Consider the following 19,411-nt stretch of genomic DNA (forward strand, 5'->3'; position numbering starts at 1 on the left):
GTCATGACTCATAGTCAGTGATGTAATATTTTTCTTGATTTGGAAAAAGTTCATGATTTGACATAAAAAAAACTATGAAGGACTATCATCTGCATTACAAGTTGAAAGCAATGAACCTCCACTGTTTGCAATGTTACCTAAGAATTTTCAGAAGTTCAGTCAAAATACAAGCCTGTAAAAGTTATTTGAAAGAAAGATATGTTACTGTCATTATCTATCATGGAAAACTATCCTCTCTTTTCGATGAAAGCCAGTCATCTTAGTGAATCACTATGAGGACTATCACCACATTGCAGTTTACACTGATGGTTCCAAATCTCTAACAGATACAGGATTTGCTTCTATTTCACCCAGTAAAACAAACCTTGTATCAAACAATGTTTCTGCCTTCACAGCAGAAGTGAGAGCAATTAATTCAGTGCTTATGATCATTAGAAATATGCCACCTCAGAAACTTTTTTTTGATTTTCAGTCACTGAAGAAATGCTACTGAAGCCTTTCTGAACCATTGTCATGAATATTGTCTTGCAGCAAATTAAGATTGCGTTTCACAGATTATATGAAGTTGGTGTAAATGACCAAATGTGTCGTATCCTTGCCAATAAAGCTGCCAAAGTCGCAGTTACAGTGACCAGATCCAAAGTAGCCATCTTCGTCGATGATTATTTAACATCTTGTAAATCCATCATGTCTAATAAATGGCAGACTTTTTGGAATATAATGTAATGGATAATAATAAATGAAACCAGCTCAACCCATGGTTGAACTATGGAATTCTTCAAACCAAAAGTAACACTACATTGAAGTAATTTCATCGCATCCTTAAATTAGCCACACTTGTTAACCCATACATACTCAGTGAATAATCATTCATCCTGTATGCAGAGAATGCAGGTCATCACTGAAAGTTGCACATATCTTAAGTGAATGCCAAGCTTCAAGCAACAACGAATGTAAATTTTCAAAAGATAAATCAATGAAAGAAATTTTTTGTGAATCTTCATAATTTTCAATTTATTCTGTTGTTAGATTTTCTAAGAACTGCAAGATTTGTTATATTTTACATGTGAACTATTTTCACAATACAGTGGGCCCCCGTATTCGCGTTCTCTGGATTCGCGGACTCGCAGATTCACTGATTTCTCTCTGGACCATATCTACCCATTATTTGCAGGGAATTCGCCTATTTGCTGGTTTTTCTGACAATAAATAATCACTAATTAGTGTATTTTTGTTTTTATGACTAATTTCATTTTTATGATGCAAAAATAATTTACTAATTTTCAAATATCAATATTGATCAATACTGTATTTAAGTTTAATAAGATTAAATGATATCACATAATACAATAATAATATTTCATAAGCAAACAAACCTTCGGTCTTAATAATAGGATAATTTCTAGCACCTAGCTGGATCTGGTTAAAACGCAGATGAAAGCATGGAATCTTGTGATATCTGGCAAACGCATGCGTAAATCAGGAGAAAGTGGTCAAAGACCACACAGCTACGCCACCAGCGTCAGTCTTTTTCTTAACAGTCTGGGCGAGAGTTGTTGTTGACCTCTCTCAGCCTTTACCCGGTTCGTTGCCCGTTTCGTTTGTGTTTAGTGTGCGTGTGTGTGTGTGGCTGTTATTATGGGTTCTTCTGCTCCTTCTTGGCCTCATCAACGTGTGTGCCCCGGAATTCTCTTCTCTATATCCTGTAATTTCTGCATTACAGTTTGTATTGCCGAGTCAGAAGGCGTATTTGAGTCTGGGTGCAGCGAAATAGGCCGAGAAGCAGTCTGTGACGTCATCGCGCCTGCCATATCGGTGTGTGATGTATGTTGTGATGTCACCAATCTCGTAGGGAGAGACTGTGCGGCTTCTGCTGGCAAACCGCGACGTTTTGCTGCCAAACTACCTCCCACGTTCTGCATCGCTGTAAACATCGAATTTGATGGCGTAGCCGTGGCATTATTTCCCATAAATTGCAAGCCAGGGGGATGAGGAACATTCAGCGCTGCCGGACCCTGCTGGAACCGTGATGCCATATAATGCGCAAGCAAACCATCCAAGGTTGGTACGCCTGGTAGGCCTAGCGCTGACCACGTACCGTCCAACCTATGCGCTTCGGGAGCCGGCGTCTGGAACAAAGATGGCGATGCTCCCCCTCTACCTGCTGGGAGCAAAGGAGCATGCATATTATGCATAAAATTACCCAAGACCCCTCCTGACGTTCCCATTATGAATCGCTAGGAGGAAACCGAAGGGGTATGGGACAAATCAAAAGCAGGTGGAGAAACATATGGAGCAGCCTGGTTTATTGCCGATACAAAAGAAGCCGGTAAGGTTTGGTCATCCAAAGATGGCGTCACCACCTTCCTTTTGTATTGGCCTTTCTCATAGAACTTTTTCCACTGTTCCACCAACCAACCGCGACAAACGAAACATGGATTAGTAATCGAACATACGTTTTCCCTGCACCTTCTTCACGTTGGATGAGGATACCGTTGACACCGAAGTTAGAAAATCTAGAACATGGAAAGCCACTGACTCCTGGGTCATTTCCTTTGTCTCCTCTTCGAAACGGATGTTGAGGCAAAGATCTCCATCATACCACCTATACACTCTTACCGATCACACTCACACTGAGCACACTCGGAGAAAGAAAAAGTAATAAGAAATGAAAAATGAAATGGATAAAAAACGGGCAAACTGAAAAATTGGCTTTAAATCAGATAGACAGTAAACACGTCTTATCTTAAAGGCGGTAGGAAAATAACTGGTGGGTCACAGGTCGCCGTGGGCATTCTGGGTATACATACCCTGTGACCTAGTATAGATGCCAATAGTCCCTGGATCTCACAAGTGTAATTTTAAATTCTACCGGTTTCCAGCTTGGCACTAATAAATCCTAATGTTAAGACCTCAGGTTTGTTAGTTATGAAAAATACAAATTAATTACAAATTTGGTATTTTTCCGTGTTCTCGTTTTTTGGCTTCGGCAGCGACCGATCCCCACATCATGTGTAGCAGGTGCCGCTCTAATGTTTGTACTATAACGAATCCTTGCACGGAATGCCGTGCATGGCCTAAAGAGCAGTGGAAGTCATTTTATAGCAAGAGAGAGCATTGGATAGTTTCCACTCTTCCTTCATGGAAAGGTTTTTTGCCTCTTCCCAATGCTTCGTCTTATGAGGTTGAAGGTGGTGAGCATAGAGTTGGAGCAGCAGGAGTGTTTGCCTGCCCCTCTCCCTGGTGCTTCCAGGAGTTCGACTCCAGGGGATTCTCCTTTGATCTCAAGTGTTTGGGATTCCTCTCCAACTCCCGTTCGTACGTCTGCCACACCCATGACCGTTTCGCGGACATGTAAAGAGTCGTCTGTTGGAGGAGTGCATAGTGATGTTCCTAGTGTTGTAGTGGGTTCGTCGCGGGAGCTGGCGCATGACCCAGCCCAGACAGGTTAGTTGGTATTTCGGGCTGTTTGGCTGCTGATCCTTCCTTTAATTTTAATGATCTCCGTTGCTGCAGCAGGAGGAGGGAGACACGCAAGAGTTTTTGTCTTCCTTTTCAGTTGTCGATCTCATTCGAGGGTTCAACAATTTGGAAAGTAGGACTCAGGTTCTTTCATGCTTGGAAGCCTTGCTGGGAGCTATGCAAGATCCCAAATCATCTTTTCAGCTTCCCTTGTCGGGGCACATCCAGTCGGTCTTGCATAAGGTTAGTGCCTCTGTTTCGGACCGGGACGCTTCACTTCGCTCTAATGGCTCTGCCAAGCTACTACCCCCGCCTCTCACGAGACATAGGAAGTACTATGCTACAAACTCTGCAGTTTGATGTCGCATCATCTTAACCCGGACGTCATTCGCTTGAAGCCGGGATTGACTTTGGAGCAGGTGAGGTCGGTGGCTCTGTCCTGTCTCCACAGGATGCCTCTGCGTTGGAATCTATGGCAGCCTCCATGTTGCAGACGGATTTTTGATTGGTGGTCATTGCCAAGATAGCTTCTGACAGGTCCCCAGAAGGATTGGTGAGTGCATCCTTGCTTGCCAGTCTGTTGCAGTCTGGAGGCAAGGCATTTTCGTATATTGTCCTTGTTGTGGACAGTACGTGGCTCTGTATTTATTTGTTGATTTTAGCCCCATTCTGTGTTGATTCTCAAATTGGGTATCAATAACATTCCATGGTCCTTTATGTAGTTACTACTTTATTATATAAACCATGAGCCATTAATTGGGTATAACTGAAACAAAAGAAAAACACTTTTAGGCTAATGCCTTCGAAGCTATTGCCACATGTCCTACAAAACTGTTAGGATGCCATTGGCTATATCAAAGGTACAAATAAAAACATATCAAAAAGGTACAAAAGACATATCATAAGCAAATTAATGTATCTTACCACAATTTTGGGGACTTTATGTACTAGAAATACATGACGAAATCCATGACAAGCAAGCCACCATTCATGTGCTTGAATCTGAGGCAGCAGTTGTTGTGATTGTTTACTTCTACCCAGTAGAGCAGGAAGTAACTCGTCCACCTTGGTAGAATGTATTTTAGTATTGTTTCAAAACTCAGATATAACTGGATATGCTAATGACCGTAACATATATGGCTCACCTCAGTGTTAATTTATGGGCTAACCTTCCCCTGATTAGAAGAGATGAGACTTTATCTAGGATGGAGAGAGCAGTTGACACAGAGTCCTTGCTGGCATTGAGAAACGGAGATCTGTTGGAGTCCCAATTTATTTTTCCTCGGACCGAGCTCGAAAATGCGTTAGACCGGCGTCAGGGTGACACCAAAGACAGACTGGTGCACCAGGCCGTGTCTAAGTCGGAGTCTCTTCCTCGGTGACGTCCGGCTCCTCCTCCTCCCCATGTCCAGCAGCAGTCTAGAAGATCGACACCTGGTAGGCCATCAAGGAGTTTGATTTCGGCAGGGCCTTCCCGTTCCATTCAGCCTAGGTCAGAGGACCAACGTCCCATTCGCTCTCGTTCCTTTAAGCCAAGAAGGGGCCCAAGGGGCAGAGGTAAAGGGGGCCGTCGGTAGATTAGGCGCCTCTCCCTCTCCTGCGCCATGGGTAGGGGGTTGCCTGGCGGGCCATTGAGCCAAGTGGCAGAGTTAAGGGGCGGAGAAGTGGGTGGTAGATGTCCTTCGGGTGGGGTACCTACTGCCATTCAACTTCTCTCCTCTTCTGTCGGACAAGCCGCAGCTCAGGAAGGCATATCCTCCAGATTCTCTGAAGTTCTTGGCTCTTTGGGAGGAAGTGCAGAAGATGCTGGACAAGGATGTGATAGAGGAAGTGGTGCGTCCATCTCCAGGGTTTTACAGTCACATCTTCTTGGTGCCCGAGGCGTCGGGAGGTTGGAGACCTTTGATCGACTTATCCATCTTGAATCACTTCATCAGGAAGACACGGTTCAAGATGGAGACCCCACGTTCAGTGTTGGCAGTAGTGAGGGAAGGTGACTTCATGCTGTCGATAGACTTAAGGGACTCATACTTCCAAATCCCTATTCATCCAACATCCAGGAAGTTTTTCGCTTCTCTCTCGGGGACAAGGTCTTCAAGTTAAAAGTCCTATGCTTCGGGCTGACAACAGCTCTCAAGTGTTCACAAGGGTCTTCTCTCTCGTGTCAAGTTGGGCCCATGCTCAGGGGATCCATTTGCTGAGGTACTTCGACAATTGGTTGGTCTTGGCAGTTTCCAGGGAAAAACTGCTGCAGGACAGGGATATCTTCTTCGGTTCTGTCTGGAACTGGGCATCGTAGTCAACCAGGAAAAGTCGAACCTCATGCCCAGTCAAAGGATTCTCTACCTGGGCATGGTCATTGATACGACAGTTGCAAAAGTTTTTCCGTCGAATCAGAGATTGGAGAAGTTGCGACTGGTGTCGTACGACTTCCTGTTGGAACCACATCAGTCAGCTCATCAGTGGCAGGTTCTTCTGGGAGTGTTGTCTTCCCTGGAGAAGCTGGTCCCTCATGGGCGTCTTCATCTTTGGTCTCTGCAATGGAGACTGGGAGAATTCTGGTCTCCGGCGGGGGACTCACCCCTGGTAAAGGTTCCTCTGTCTCTGGAAGTGAAAGAAGACCTTCGTTTGTGTTTAGACGACCGGAATCTTTCGAAGGGTATCCCCTTCTGTTCTCTTCCACCGGACTTACTTCTGTTCTCAGATGCATCAGGTGTTTGGAGGACAAATAGTAACATATCAATGTCTTGAAGTTGAAGGCCTGCCTCCTGGGTCTGAAGGAGATTCGGGAGAAGGTAGAGGGTCATTCTGTCATTCTCATGTCAGACACCACGGTGGTAGCCTATGTAAACAAGCAGGGATGCCTGGTTTCTCATCAACTTCACGCCTTGACCGTCGAGGTTCACCAGTGGGCAGTCAGCAATTCGGTAGAGCTCTCAGCCAGGTATATCCCAGGCAAACGGAATGTGGTCGCAGACAAACTCAGTCGTCGTGATCAGATCCTAGGCACAGAGTGGTCCTTTCATCAAGTGGTAGCAGACAAGCTCTTCCAGGTTTTGGGGGAGACCCATGCTGGACCTTTTTGCAACTGGAGATATTCTGTTTAGTGGTCCCAGATCCTTTAGCGTTAGCAGAGACCGGATTTTCAACATCCCTGGGACAACCTGGAGATGTATGCCTTCCCTCTGTTTTGTTTGATCCGTCAAGTTCTGAACAGGCTAATGAGTTCACAGGGTCTCAGGATGACTTTGGTAGCCCCTATGTGGCCTCAGGCGGAATGGTTCCCAGATCTGCTATCGTTGTTGTCAGAGGCTCCTAGGGAAATTCCCCCTTGGCAGGATCTCCTGTGCCAGCTGCATGTGGAAAGGTTCCACCAGTCAGTATAATCCCTGTCTCTTTACGGTTGGAGTCTATCAAGTATTTCCTCCGAGCGAGAGGCTTTTCTCAGAGAACAGCAGGGCATATGTCCAGCAGTCTCAGAAAGTTGACCTTCGCGGTTTACCAAGGTAAATAAGCAATCTACTGTGATTGGTGTTGTAAACGGGGTTTTTCTCCACTCGCAACCTCTATTCAGCGAATAGCAGACTTTTTAACCTTCCTCAGAGACGAGAAATGTTTGTCCGTTTTTGCCATTAGAGGCTACAGGGCGGCCCTGAGTTTGGTGTTACGCCTTAAAGGTATCGACATCTCTTCCTGGGAACTTTCCTTGCTAGTTAGGGGTTTGAGCAGTCGAGTTTCTCCCAGGGAGCTCAATCCTCTGACGTGGGATGGTTCCTCAGTTCTCAAGAGCTTCACTAAGAGTCCGTATGAGCCTTTGTGTCGCTCATCTGACAGGAACTTGACACTCAAGACAGTTTTCCTTCTGGCCTTGGCATCTTCCAAGAGGGTAGTAGAGCTGCACGGTCTGAGCTATGAGGTGAAGCACACCAGGGGTGGGGGTCGTTGTCCTTCGAATTTGTCCTGCAATTTTTGGCCAAGACCCAAAATCCCTCTGTGCACGATGACAGGTTCACTTCATTTTCCATTCCATCACTGAATGACTTTGTGGGTGGTGATGCTCAAAAGCTTTTGTTGTGCCCTGTCCAGGCCCTGTTGTTGCTATCTTAAAAGGACTTGACACCTTAGACCAGGCTGCCGCAGACTTTTTTTAGTACAGGCTGTACAAAGAAAGAGGTGTCTAAGAATACTATCTCTTTTTGGTTATACAGGAAGCCATCAAGACAGGCATACTGGCTCTTGATGATTCCACCACCACGTCTGTGAAGGCTAGAGCGCATGACGTTAGGGGTAATTGGTCCCTCTCTGGCTTTCAAAAAGAACTTTGGTGTACATAGCGTGCTGAGTGCTGGTACTTGGTTGCGCTAGCCCACGTTCACCTCTTTCTTTCCTAAGGATGTTGCCCACAGATCGACGGACACGTTTACCCTGGGTCCTGTGGTGGCTGCCCAACAGGTTGTGGAACTCATCATTGCCCTTAACAGGCCACTTTTGTATTTTACCTAAGATGATTGTTGTGGGAGAGAATGAGTGAGTTGGCTGGTCTCCTTTCTCATGTACCTTTCCTTCTTCCCTCGGGCCGGTTAAGGAATAGACACGTCATTTGCTAGACTGGTCTGATACAGGTGAGTGAGGTAGTCATACTGATAGTGTGGTCACTTGATATACAAATATCAAACCCTCTGTTCGATAGCATTTGCTCCACTCCTTGGCAAGGAGTTGGGAGTAGTAACAAAACCCTGGTGTATTGGTTTGCTATTGGATAGTCAACAATGAGAAATAAATGTAAATGAATAATGACAATTTAACATCACTCTTACCTTTATGGAAGACTTGTTAATGGATGGAAGACATAGAGAAGGAGGAGGAGAGGTTATTGTTTGGAAGGGGAATCCCCGTCAGGAAGAATTTTAGGTAACAATGACTTATTAGGGTTACTTCTCTTCATTTTTTACCAGTACTATCTGGGATTAGTACTTCTCCTCTTTGCCCGTTCTCTTTCTGAATTTTTCAAACCAGCCTCTGCTGGCCTTAAATTCACTAACAGCACTTGTAGGCATGTTTTCACTGTGATTGGCATGCAACATCCTCCAACACTTTGCTATGAGATCTTTCTTAAACTCTATGGTGTTTCTCGCCATTTTTAGAAGGGCTGGCACTTTGAACTTTCTTTTGCCCATGATGGCTTATTTAGCAGTTGCACTGGAATAAAAAAGCACAAAAAGGCTTCAGAAACAACAAACACAAACTAGAGTGGGTCACAAGAGAACATGGGTTGCTTTGATTGGGCGCTTGGTATGGGCCTAGTCACGTGGTGGGCCCCTGAAGGAGCGTTTCTGAATATATGAAATCCGAGAAAATGTATGAAACCCAAGATAAAATATTGTTGACAAAAGTCTACAAAAACCAAGGCGTACAAAAACCTAGGTTCCACTGTACTGCTCTTAGCATATGATAGCTCCAGTTATTGTTTAAAGATTGCCCTTGTGGCATTGACTTTTATATATCTTCTAGCCATTAGTTTCTTCTGTTGTTTGCTGTATACTTCCAAAGGGTCCTAGTTAATCCTTTGCCTTCTTTCCACCTGGGGATTTTCAGTAATCCTTCTCTTGAATTCCTTAATCTGAGTTAAACAGTTTGGTCTTTTGACCAGGTCTATGATTGGTCTGACTCATTTAGAACCAAGTTATTTTTGTGGTTAGCTGGGCTGTTAAATATTTGGTTTCCTGCTATGTATAATTATTCTGGGTTTGTAGTGCCATGACTTCTATACTAATGTGCGTTATTAGAAATTCATTCAACAATTTTTATTTTGTCACTGTACAGCTAAAAGGTAATTTCATTTATGTTTTCTATTCTGTGTTCATTTTTATGCAGCCAGATTTCTCCCAGTCATCCTCCCAAATGAAAAGCTCATAACCCCCACATCGTTGAAATAAAGGAGTGAAATCATAGTTCTAAATTTGTCATGCCTATTAGACTTTGTCAAAAGATCAAACTGCTTTGCACAGTCGAAGCTGAGAGAGTGTTTTTACTGAAAATCCCCACATTGAAACAATCCAAAGGATTAGAAGGACCCTGTGGAGGTATACAGTGGTCCCCCTGTATTTGCGGGGATGTGTACCAGACCCCCCGTGAATAGTTAGAACCCGCGAATAGTTGGAACCCCTAAAATAAATGTTTAAAACCTCCTATTTTGTTAGTTAAAACTCAAGAAAAACCCACTAAAATTTTTATACTTGGTTTTTTTATTACTTTTATCACAAAAAGTGCATTTTATGATGAAATTGATAAAAAAAACACAGGAATTTGTGGAGATTTCCCATAAGAAAAATACCGCAAATAGGCAAATTTTCCACGAATAATGCGGGGAAATGTTCCAGAGAGAAATCCACAAATTTGGAGAACGTGAATACGGGGGGTCCACTGTACAAAGAATTTTAAAGATGTCACAACGACACTCAGTATGTTACCATGAGCTATTGTAAGCTATGAGCAATAATGTTACCATGAGCTTTTGTAAGCTATGAGCAATATTATCTTTTCAACTGGGATGTAATTTTTAATTGATTTTTAATAAAAATGATAAGGGACCCAGATGCTGACTCATTGGGAAAGTCTTCTTTGGGTTGTGTTGATGATGAATGCTACTGAAGATAAGGATGATGTAAAGTAGTTTGTATATGAGAAAATATATTTTAGGTTTAAAAATGAGATTTTCTTTAGTAGTCTTGGTTTTTCTTATAAGGCACTTACTTGATATTGCCAAAACATGTTTAAAATACATAATGCACAGTTGGGGAAGTATATTAAGACTTGCTAGGTAAATGCTGTAGCTGTCTACTTTGTCATGTTTTGTGTCAGTTGACTTGAGTTTCATATTTTCATTCCAGACAACACCTCAGCCATGTGCCAAGGCCCTCTATAATTATGATAGAAAGGAAGCAAGGTTAGCGTTATCCCAAGTTACTGTTTTTTTTTATTGTTTGCTGTATATGGGTAATCAACTTACATTCATGATTATTGTACTCTCATTGTTTTAATGTATTTATCACCAATTTTATGAAACAAGATTTTTCATATAACGTATGTCTGTAATATTAGCCAGTTGTTTTGTATGTTCCTATTGTTAACTGGAAAATTTCTAGGTTTTTTTATGTATTTCAGAGACCTGAGCTTCAAAAAGGGGGAAATTATCAATCTTAGAAAAAAAATTGATGCTAACTGGTTCCAAGGAGAACTGAACGGCCAAATTGGATTTTTTCCAGCATCCTATGTTCAGGTAATTGGATGTGAAGCATGTTTTTTTTGGCAGAAATCACATAGGATTGATATTTTTTTAAGTGATAAGTTGTAGCAAATATTACCAGTAGATGCATGTAAAGATATAACCACGGGTCAAAAATTTTCAAAATGAAAATTCTAGTAGAATCATCTATAGTGCTGAAGGGACTTGCAGGATGCAAAAATTAAACTTCAGATTCTGTAACATTTAGTGATGGTTTTCCAAATTTTGAAGGGTATTACCAAGATTATATTTGCTTACAGCTACCTGTGAATGATGTTAGATAAGGCTTGGTGACCTTTTAAACTATTTTATCGAACAGGTGATGTTGCATTGTTTTCTCTTTTAAGGATTTATTTTCTTACATGTATAGATTGTACGTACAATCATTGTACAGTTATACCAGATTGGTACAGGCAGCCCTCGGTTAGTGGCAGGGGTTCCTTTCCTGGCTGCTGACGCCGAGTGATTTTCGACACCAAGTGACTTTAAAGCTCACCTTTCGAAATTCGAGACCAGTTAATAGCTCCCTAGACCAGTGTAAGGTGCCGTAATCCCACAATGGCGCAATAAGTAAAATTATATTTATGCAGTATAGTACTATAGAATTTACTGTACAGTAGTACTGTACAGTACATTATAGTATTATAAATACTGTAAAGTGAAAAAAGCCTAGCTTTAATCCTTTGGGTGTCTAGAGTATGTAAAGATATAATAAGGTTTTATACAGTGTACAGGTTAAGTTAAGTATATCTTAGTTTCACCAGACCACTGAGCTGATTAACAGCTCTCCTAGGGCTGGCCCGAAGGATTAGATATTTTTACGTGGCTAGGAACCAATTGGTCACCTAGCAACGGGACCTACAGTTTATTGTGGGATCCGAACCACACTATAATGAGAAATGAACTTCTATCACCAGAAATAAATTTCTCTGATTCCGCGTTGGCTGAGCCGGGAATCGAACACAGTGTACAGGTAGCTGTAGTGTTCAAGTTACGATAATTCATCTTACAATAATCCGATTTTATGAGAGACCAAATTACAATAGCCTAACTTTATCCCATCTTCTAGTTATATAAGTTCAAAAACAGCAAAATGATGAAAGTATGGTTTTAATGTTATACTCGTTGTGTAAACGTGTACAGCCATGAACAACCGAACGAGAAACAACTTTTTTTTTTTCTAAGTACAACCAAATTGGATAACATCCGTTTGGCTTGTATTTCAATCATCATACTATAGTACATTATTACTGTAGTTATAAATGACATTATTCAGAATAGAACTGAGATATCTTAATGTAATAACTTTATTTGCTATAGATCAAAGATCAATATAGATCAAAGATCAATCTTGAAATATACTATTAAATTTAAACCTAGTTATAACTGAAGCTGAGAAACCTGTTCAAGCTGCTAATTACTATTATCGTGCATCGGCAACAAGAATAAAACTCCAGTAAACGTATGCCATCAAACACAACCGTAGATAGAATTGAGATAAAATCATTTTAATAAAAACTACTGTGCTTGAAAGAACACATTTTACTGTTGGTTTCAGGCTGATATAAGATAAATAACATAAAGTTTGTATTACAATGATATAAAGGAAAATTGCGAACGGAATCACGTAATTTTTTTACGCAATAACGTAATCTGTTAACAAAAAAAAAGTTTGTTCACAATCACAACGAGACATATTCAATTCATATTTCCACCCAAAAACACGTTGTATAAGGAAAAATAACCTTGTCTCTTATAAGTCAAGTACTATCTAGATATGCATTTATGCTAACTAGAAGCAAGAAAATTCGCTCAGAATTGCGTTAATAATGGCGAAACAAACTCGTATTTACCATCAGCTGATTTCAAAACCAAAACAATGGCTGCTCCGTGGAATACTGGCTTAGATTTGCCGTAGTATTTTATAATACACATTTTAAACACAAATGGATGAAAACTTATAACAAAAAGCTGAAGTTTCATTATTACACAAATCTGAAGTTTCATTAACAAAATGAGTCATAATTAGCTCCCAAATTAATAAAATACCACCATGCATTTTTTGAAACGGTGGCGGACAAGAACGAACATGAAAAAACATCCTCTGACAACGTGGAGGGTAGTTACAAAAGCTGCCTTAATTTGTATCATATTTATGTACAAAAATAAAAATACCCTGTACATAATATATTTTCATACACATTTTAAACATAAAAGCATGAACACTTATAAAAATTGACACATCAATCGCTAAATTTGCACTCTTTTTAACTATATTTTCGGATATTTTCGGAAGAGCGGCAGGCGGTGGCTTAGAAGAACAAACATGAAAAAACATCGTATTTGTAACGTGAAGGGGAGCTTCAAAAGCTGCCTTAGTATCATATTTCTGCGCAGAAATAAAAATACCCTATACTAATACATTTTCATACGTACGTAATACATTTTCATACACAATTTAAACATAAAAGTATGAACATTTATGAAATTGACACATCGATATCTAAATTTTTTAACTCGATGTTTTCGGAAGAGCGGCAGAAGGCGGCTCACAAGAAAGAACAAGTAAAAATTTCCTCTTTGATAACGCGAAGGGCAGTTTCAAAAGCTCCCTTTGTATCATATTTCTTTGCAGAAATAAAAACACCCTATACATAACACATTTTCATGCACATTTTAAACATAAAAGAATGAACTTTTATAAATCGACACATCCATAGTTAAATTTGCACTTAAGTAACTCAATATTTTTGGCATAGAACAGCGTCAGAGGCATATATTTACCCTAATACCTATGTAATAACTCTCCATAAAATTTGTTAATATCATTTGCATAACCTTTATGGTCTGAATGGGATTTCTACAAAAGTATGAACTTGTTAGACATAACGGCGCTAGTGGCGCTGTTAACCAAAAATTGTGCCGTAAAATACCTTAAGTGTCTTATTTTTTTAATGAATATTTTTGACGACAGCCGTAAAACTGATTTGCCGCTAAGCGATGCGCCGTAAACCGGGGGCCACCTGTATTTGGAATTAGGTTAGGGCAAAGCTCTGAAGAATTCCTATTAGCTGATTAAAGTTAAAAATTTTTCATTACAGCTAACTTTTACTTGAAATATCAGTTTTTTAATTGTATGACATTTTCAAACTTATCATAATAAGATTATTGATAAGTATTTTTGCTTATTCATTGAATAGTGAGTGATCTGGTGCAGACAAAGTTTTACAACCCCCTATCCTTAAAGGCATCAGAGAATTGTGAAATGGAGATATTTCCCACTGTTATCCCTTCATTAAGGGGTCAGTTGCATGATGTGCCTTCTCCACTGCTTGCTATCAAAGGCATCATACTCCACAAAACCTCTTTTCTCCATATCTTCCTTCACTTTATCTTGCCATCTAATTCTCTGTCTCCCTTTTGATCTTCTTCCTCCTTGTCTTCCATCCTCAGCACATGTCCATACTGTCTCATCCATCCTCAACTCATGTCCATACCATCTCATCCATCCTCAACACATGTCGATATCATGTCCATACCATCTCATCCATCTTCAACACATGTCCATACCATGTCAATCGTGACCCTGTTATCACCTCTGTAATGAGAGAAAAGAAAGTAGATGTTGTGTGTGTGCAAGAAACGCGGTGGAAAGGAAATAAAGCTAAAGAGTTGGGAGATGGATATAAGCTATATTATAGTGGAGCAAATAAACCAAGGTAGAAATGGAGTTGGCATAGTACTGTCTAGTGAACTAAAGAACTCGGTAATAGAAGTGCATAGAAAGAATGACCGTATCATCAGATTGAAGATATGTTATGGAGGAGAGATTCTGAATATTATAAGCGCATATGCACCACAAGTTGGTTGCACAGAAGAAGAGAAGGGAAATTTCTGGAGAGACATGGATGGAATAATGCAAGAACTGGAAGAGCATGAGAGGGTGATAGTTGGGGCAGATTTGAATGGCCATGTCGGAAGTGAAAATGAGGCGATTGGGCGGGTGCATGGGGGCCATGGAATTGGGGGAGAGAAACCCAGAAGGAGAGAGTGTAGTGGACTTTGCTGTGTCATTCGACATGGCAATAGTAAACACATTCTTTGAGAAGAAAAGGGAACACCTAATAACATATAGGAGTGGGGGAAGATTCTCCCAGATAGACTATTTCTTGTATAAAAGGATAAATCTGGTGGAGGTCAAGAACTGCAAAGTTATTCCAGGCGACCATGTAGCCCCCCAACACAGGCTGCTATGTACGGACCTGAAGTTGAAAAGGGAAAGAAAAACCAAAGCTAAAGGGATAAGGAAAATTAAATGGTACAAATTACAGAAGGAAGGGGATAAGAAGAGAGAGTTTAAGAGGAGGGTTTTGGAGGATATTGATATAGGGATTGAAGATGTTCAAGAATGGTGGGCACGAAATGCAGCAGTAATAAGAAGGCATGGAAAGGAGCTGCTAGGAGAGACATCTGGTATCATATGGGAAGAAAAGGAGAGTTGGTGGTGGGATGAAGACATTGAGAAAGTAGTAAAAGATAAGAAGGAGGCAAAGAAAAGATGGGAAGAGGCACAGTCAGTGGAAGACAGAAATAGGTACAGAGAGAAAAACAAGGTGGTGAAAAAGGTGGTAGCCCAAGCTAAAGCAAAGTCGTATGATGATGTGTATAATGAGCTGGGGACAAAGGAAGGATTAAAGAAGATGATCAAGCTATCAAAGGCTAGAAATAAGAGCACCAAAGATATACACATATCAAACAAATAAAGGATCAAGAGGGTGTAGTGCTTAGAAACAAGGAGAAGACATTGTGAAGAGATGGAAAGAATATTTCGAACAGTTGTTAAATGAAGAAAATAATAGACTAATAAGAGAGGATGGGCAAGTGAACATTGGCATGGTAATGAGGTTTTTCTAGGCAAGAGGTACTAAATGGCACTGAAGAAGATGAAGAATGGGAAGGCAACCGGACCAGACATGATCCCGGTGGAGGCATGGAAAGCATTAGGAGATGAAGGAGTGGATATACTGTACGATCTTATGATAAAGATCCTTGAACAGGAAAAGATACCAAATGAGTGGCGTGGGAGTATATTGATCCCAATTTTTAAAGGGAAAGGCGATGTCCAAGAGTGTGGTTATTATAGGGGCATTAAATTGATGTCCCACACTTTGAAAGATAGTACTGGAAAGGATGATAGATGCTAGACTGAGAGAAGAAGTACAAATAGGTAAAGAGCAGATGGGATTTATGAAGGGAAGGGGAACAACAGATGGTATATTTTGTCTGAGGCAAATAATGGAGAAAATTCGGGGAAAGACAAAGGACCTACATATGGTATTCATTGACCTTGAAAAGGCTTATGACCGAGTCCCGAGACAAGAGGTATGGAGGAGCCTGAGGGAGAAGATGGTGCCAGAGAAGTATGTGCGATTGATATAAGAGATTTACCGGAATGTATTTACCAGAGTGAGGAGCAGTGTTGGGGAGACAAAAGGTTTTGAGGTGAGAGTAGGATTACACCAGGGGTCAGCTCTGAGCCCATTTATCTTTAACATAGTGATGGATGTTATAATAGAGGAAGTAAGGGAGACAGTACCATGGAACATATTGTATGCGGATGATATTGTTCTGTGTGCAGAGAGCAGGGAAGATCTGGAAGTGAAATTGGAAAGATGGAGACAAGTACTGGAGGACAGAGGAATGAGAATAAGTAGATCCAAGACAGAATATATGTGTACCACCACTGAGGGGGATGATAGAGAAAGTATTCAGCTTGGTGGAGAGCAAATAAGGAGAGTTGATAAGTTTAAGTATTTGGGATCTTTTGTTACCGCTGGAGGAAGTATGGAAGAAGAAGTAAAACATCGGGTACAGGCAGGCTGGAACAACTGGAGAGCGGCCTCGGGAGTTCTTTGTGACAAAAGAGTGCCGCTTAGGTTAAAAGGAAAATTTCACAAGACGGTGGTAAGAACAGCAATGCTGTATGGTACGGAAACAGCAAGCATGAGAAAAGCAGAGCAGAAGAAGATGGATGTGGCAGAAATGAGAATGCTTAGGTGGATGTCTGGGGTAACAAGAGTGGATAGGATCAGAAATTACTACATAAGGGGGTTCACTAAGGTGGTGGAAGTATCAAAGAAAGTGCAGGAGGGGAGGCTGAGATGGTATGGACACCTGTTGAGGAGAAATGAGGACCATGCTGGGAGACATACTATGGGGTGGAGGTGCAAGGAAGAAGAAAAAGAGGGAGACCAAGAAAGAGATGGAAGGACTGTGTGAGAGGAGACTTACATGAGAAGGGAATTGATGAGGCAGAAGCACAAGATAGAAATAGATGGAAACGGCTCATCCAAAACGGCGACCCCATATAAAAAAGGGAACAAGCTGGGAAGAAGAAGAATAGTTTACTAAGACTGCCCTTCTTATTTCATCATTTTCCAATCTCTGGTAGCAATATTCCCATAATCCACCTCAGCATTCTCATCTCGGTTCTCTCAAGCTTTACTTCCTCTTTTCTTCTTGGGGCCCATGTTTCCGATCCATACATTAGCACATCTTATCACTGTGCTTTACATCTTGACTTTTAGCTTGATTGGTATTTTCTGATCACATATTACTCCAGCTACCTCTCTCCACCTCCCCTGTGAAGCTTTTATCATATTGTCAACTGTAGCCTCACATCCTCCGTCTTGGCTTAAAGTAGATCCTAAGTATTTAAACTTTCCCACCTGTTTTATAATCAAGCCTCTTCTTTCTTGTATGTATTACTATTCTGTCTCTATCTTCCCTACTGCTCACCAAAACCTCTGTTTTATTCACACTCACCTTTAAGCACCCCTCTCTAAAGACTCCTGCCACCCTCCAGCCCTTCTCTGTAGGTCCTCCTCATTTTTTCAGCAGTAATCACCAGATCATTGGCTTACAACTCCCATAGCTCTTCATTCCTGATCTCTTCACGCAACACATTCATGACCAGCACAAGCAAAAATAGGATGAATGCTGATTCCTGGTGTAATCCAACACTAACATCAAAGTTTTGTTTCCACAACTTGCTGTTATTACTTTTATGCTCATTCTGTAATATATCATCTCGACCAGCAAGCTGGAGATGTTAAAACTAAATATTTTAGAGACTTATCAAAGCAGAAAAATGAATCATTCAACTTCAAACATTTTCTTTCAAAGCCCTTAGCAAAATGTGATTTGTTGAGATCATGCAATCAGCTAGAATTTTAGGAACCCTAAATACTATTGCAAGCCTTTAAAAAACCAGGAAAACCATTCTTAATGTTCAATATCCTGAAGTGATGTTGCAATCTGATTTGGTTCATTCTTTATTAGGAGGACAGAATCCCCGGTTAACAGTGGGGGTTCCTCTCCCAGCTGATAACCAAAAATCAATGATAATTATGGTAATAAATGGTATTTATGATGTTGTAAGCACCAATAAACCGCATATCGGTGTCGTTAACCACTTATTAGCACTGATAAACCACCTACTGATGCTGATAAACTGCTTACCAATCCCAAAAATTTCTTACCGTCACCAAAAATCTGCTTAACACCATTAACCAATGCTGCCGATAAACGAGGACTGCTTGTACTGTTATAATCCTGGACTAGATTTGATGTATGAAGCACTGCAAATCCTAAAAGGATTTGCCTGAGGGAGTTAATGGGAGTTTATGAAAAGAAAGTTTTATGAGGTAAAGTTTTTGTATACAAGATTCTACTTCATCAACATGAAAAATGACAAGTAGGAATGGAGGAAGTGATAAAAAATTTCTTAAATGGATTAGTTTCCTTTTAAAGTTCAACAAAAACAAAGTAAGTCACTTCTGTTATTTAAAACTTTATAAAATTTTTAGAGTGACCAGGCCAGAAATCCATTACATATATTACTATTCATGCTATTAATACAAAATGGTAATTTGACACAAAATCTTTGTATTCTATGTATACAAATTTTAGCAAATGTACAAAATTGTGCAGAAATATCCACAAGTCACACTATTGGGTATGTTAGAAGAAATGGCTGACAGTCTTAGTATATCAAAAATGAATCATTTTTTATCATAGACTTTAAAGATATTTATTATAGATTTGTTTATATGGGGAACAAACCTTTGGTTTTAATCTTCTAATGCCAGCTGGAAACTGGTTAAAAGCAAAGATTGTAATGCAAGGAATCTGGCAACAATATATACATGTGGTAAAGACTGGTCTTGAACCACGTCTGCATCCCGTGACGCATTTAGTCTTTCTACAACCGGCTTGGAGTGGGGATGCGTGCATTTGCTCTTCACCTGCCCAAGCTGGTTTCTTTGATTTGCCCATAATTTATTTGTGCTTCTGAGTGTGTGCGCCTTCTTTGTTATCATGGATTCAGCCAAGAAGACTAGGACCCATCAGCGCTCATGTTCGTGAGTCCAAGGATTTCCCTGTTCCTCGAAGTGAGTTGGAGAGCTTCATGGCGCCTGAGTTATGATGTTAAACACATCAGGGGTTGGGGTCTGTCGCCTTGGAATTTTCACGGAATTCGTGGCTAAGACTCAAAATCCCTCGGTACATGATGACAGATTTGCCTCATTTTCAATTGTCTCCCTGAATGAGTTCATGGACAGCGACCCACAGGAGTTATTACTTTGTCCCGTCAGAGTTTTG

The 19,411-nt window shown here is 40.8% G+C and overlaps 1 protein-coding gene across 1 annotated transcript in view; it reads left to right on the forward strand.

The window, feature by feature from the left end:
* The window catches only part of LOC135212211 (E3 ubiquitin-protein ligase SH3RF1-like), a 57,653-nt gene that overhangs the window by 17,073 nt on the left and 21,169 nt on the right, over positions 1-19,411 (forward strand). Inside the window, exons 2-3 of the mRNA XM_064245653.1 lie at positions 10,353-10,408; positions 10,627-10,741. Coding sequence (XP_064101723.1) covers positions 10,353-10,408; positions 10,627-10,741 — 171 coding nt within the window. The remainder of the gene's footprint in view (positions 1-10,352; positions 10,409-10,626; positions 10,742-19,411) is intronic.

Source organism: Macrobrachium nipponense, chromosome 40 (assembly GCF_015104395.2).
Source record: "Macrobrachium nipponense isolate FS-2020 chromosome 40, ASM1510439v2, whole genome shotgun sequence".
Lineage (NCBI taxonomy): Eukaryota > Metazoa > Arthropoda > Malacostraca > Decapoda > Palaemonidae > Macrobrachium > Macrobrachium nipponense.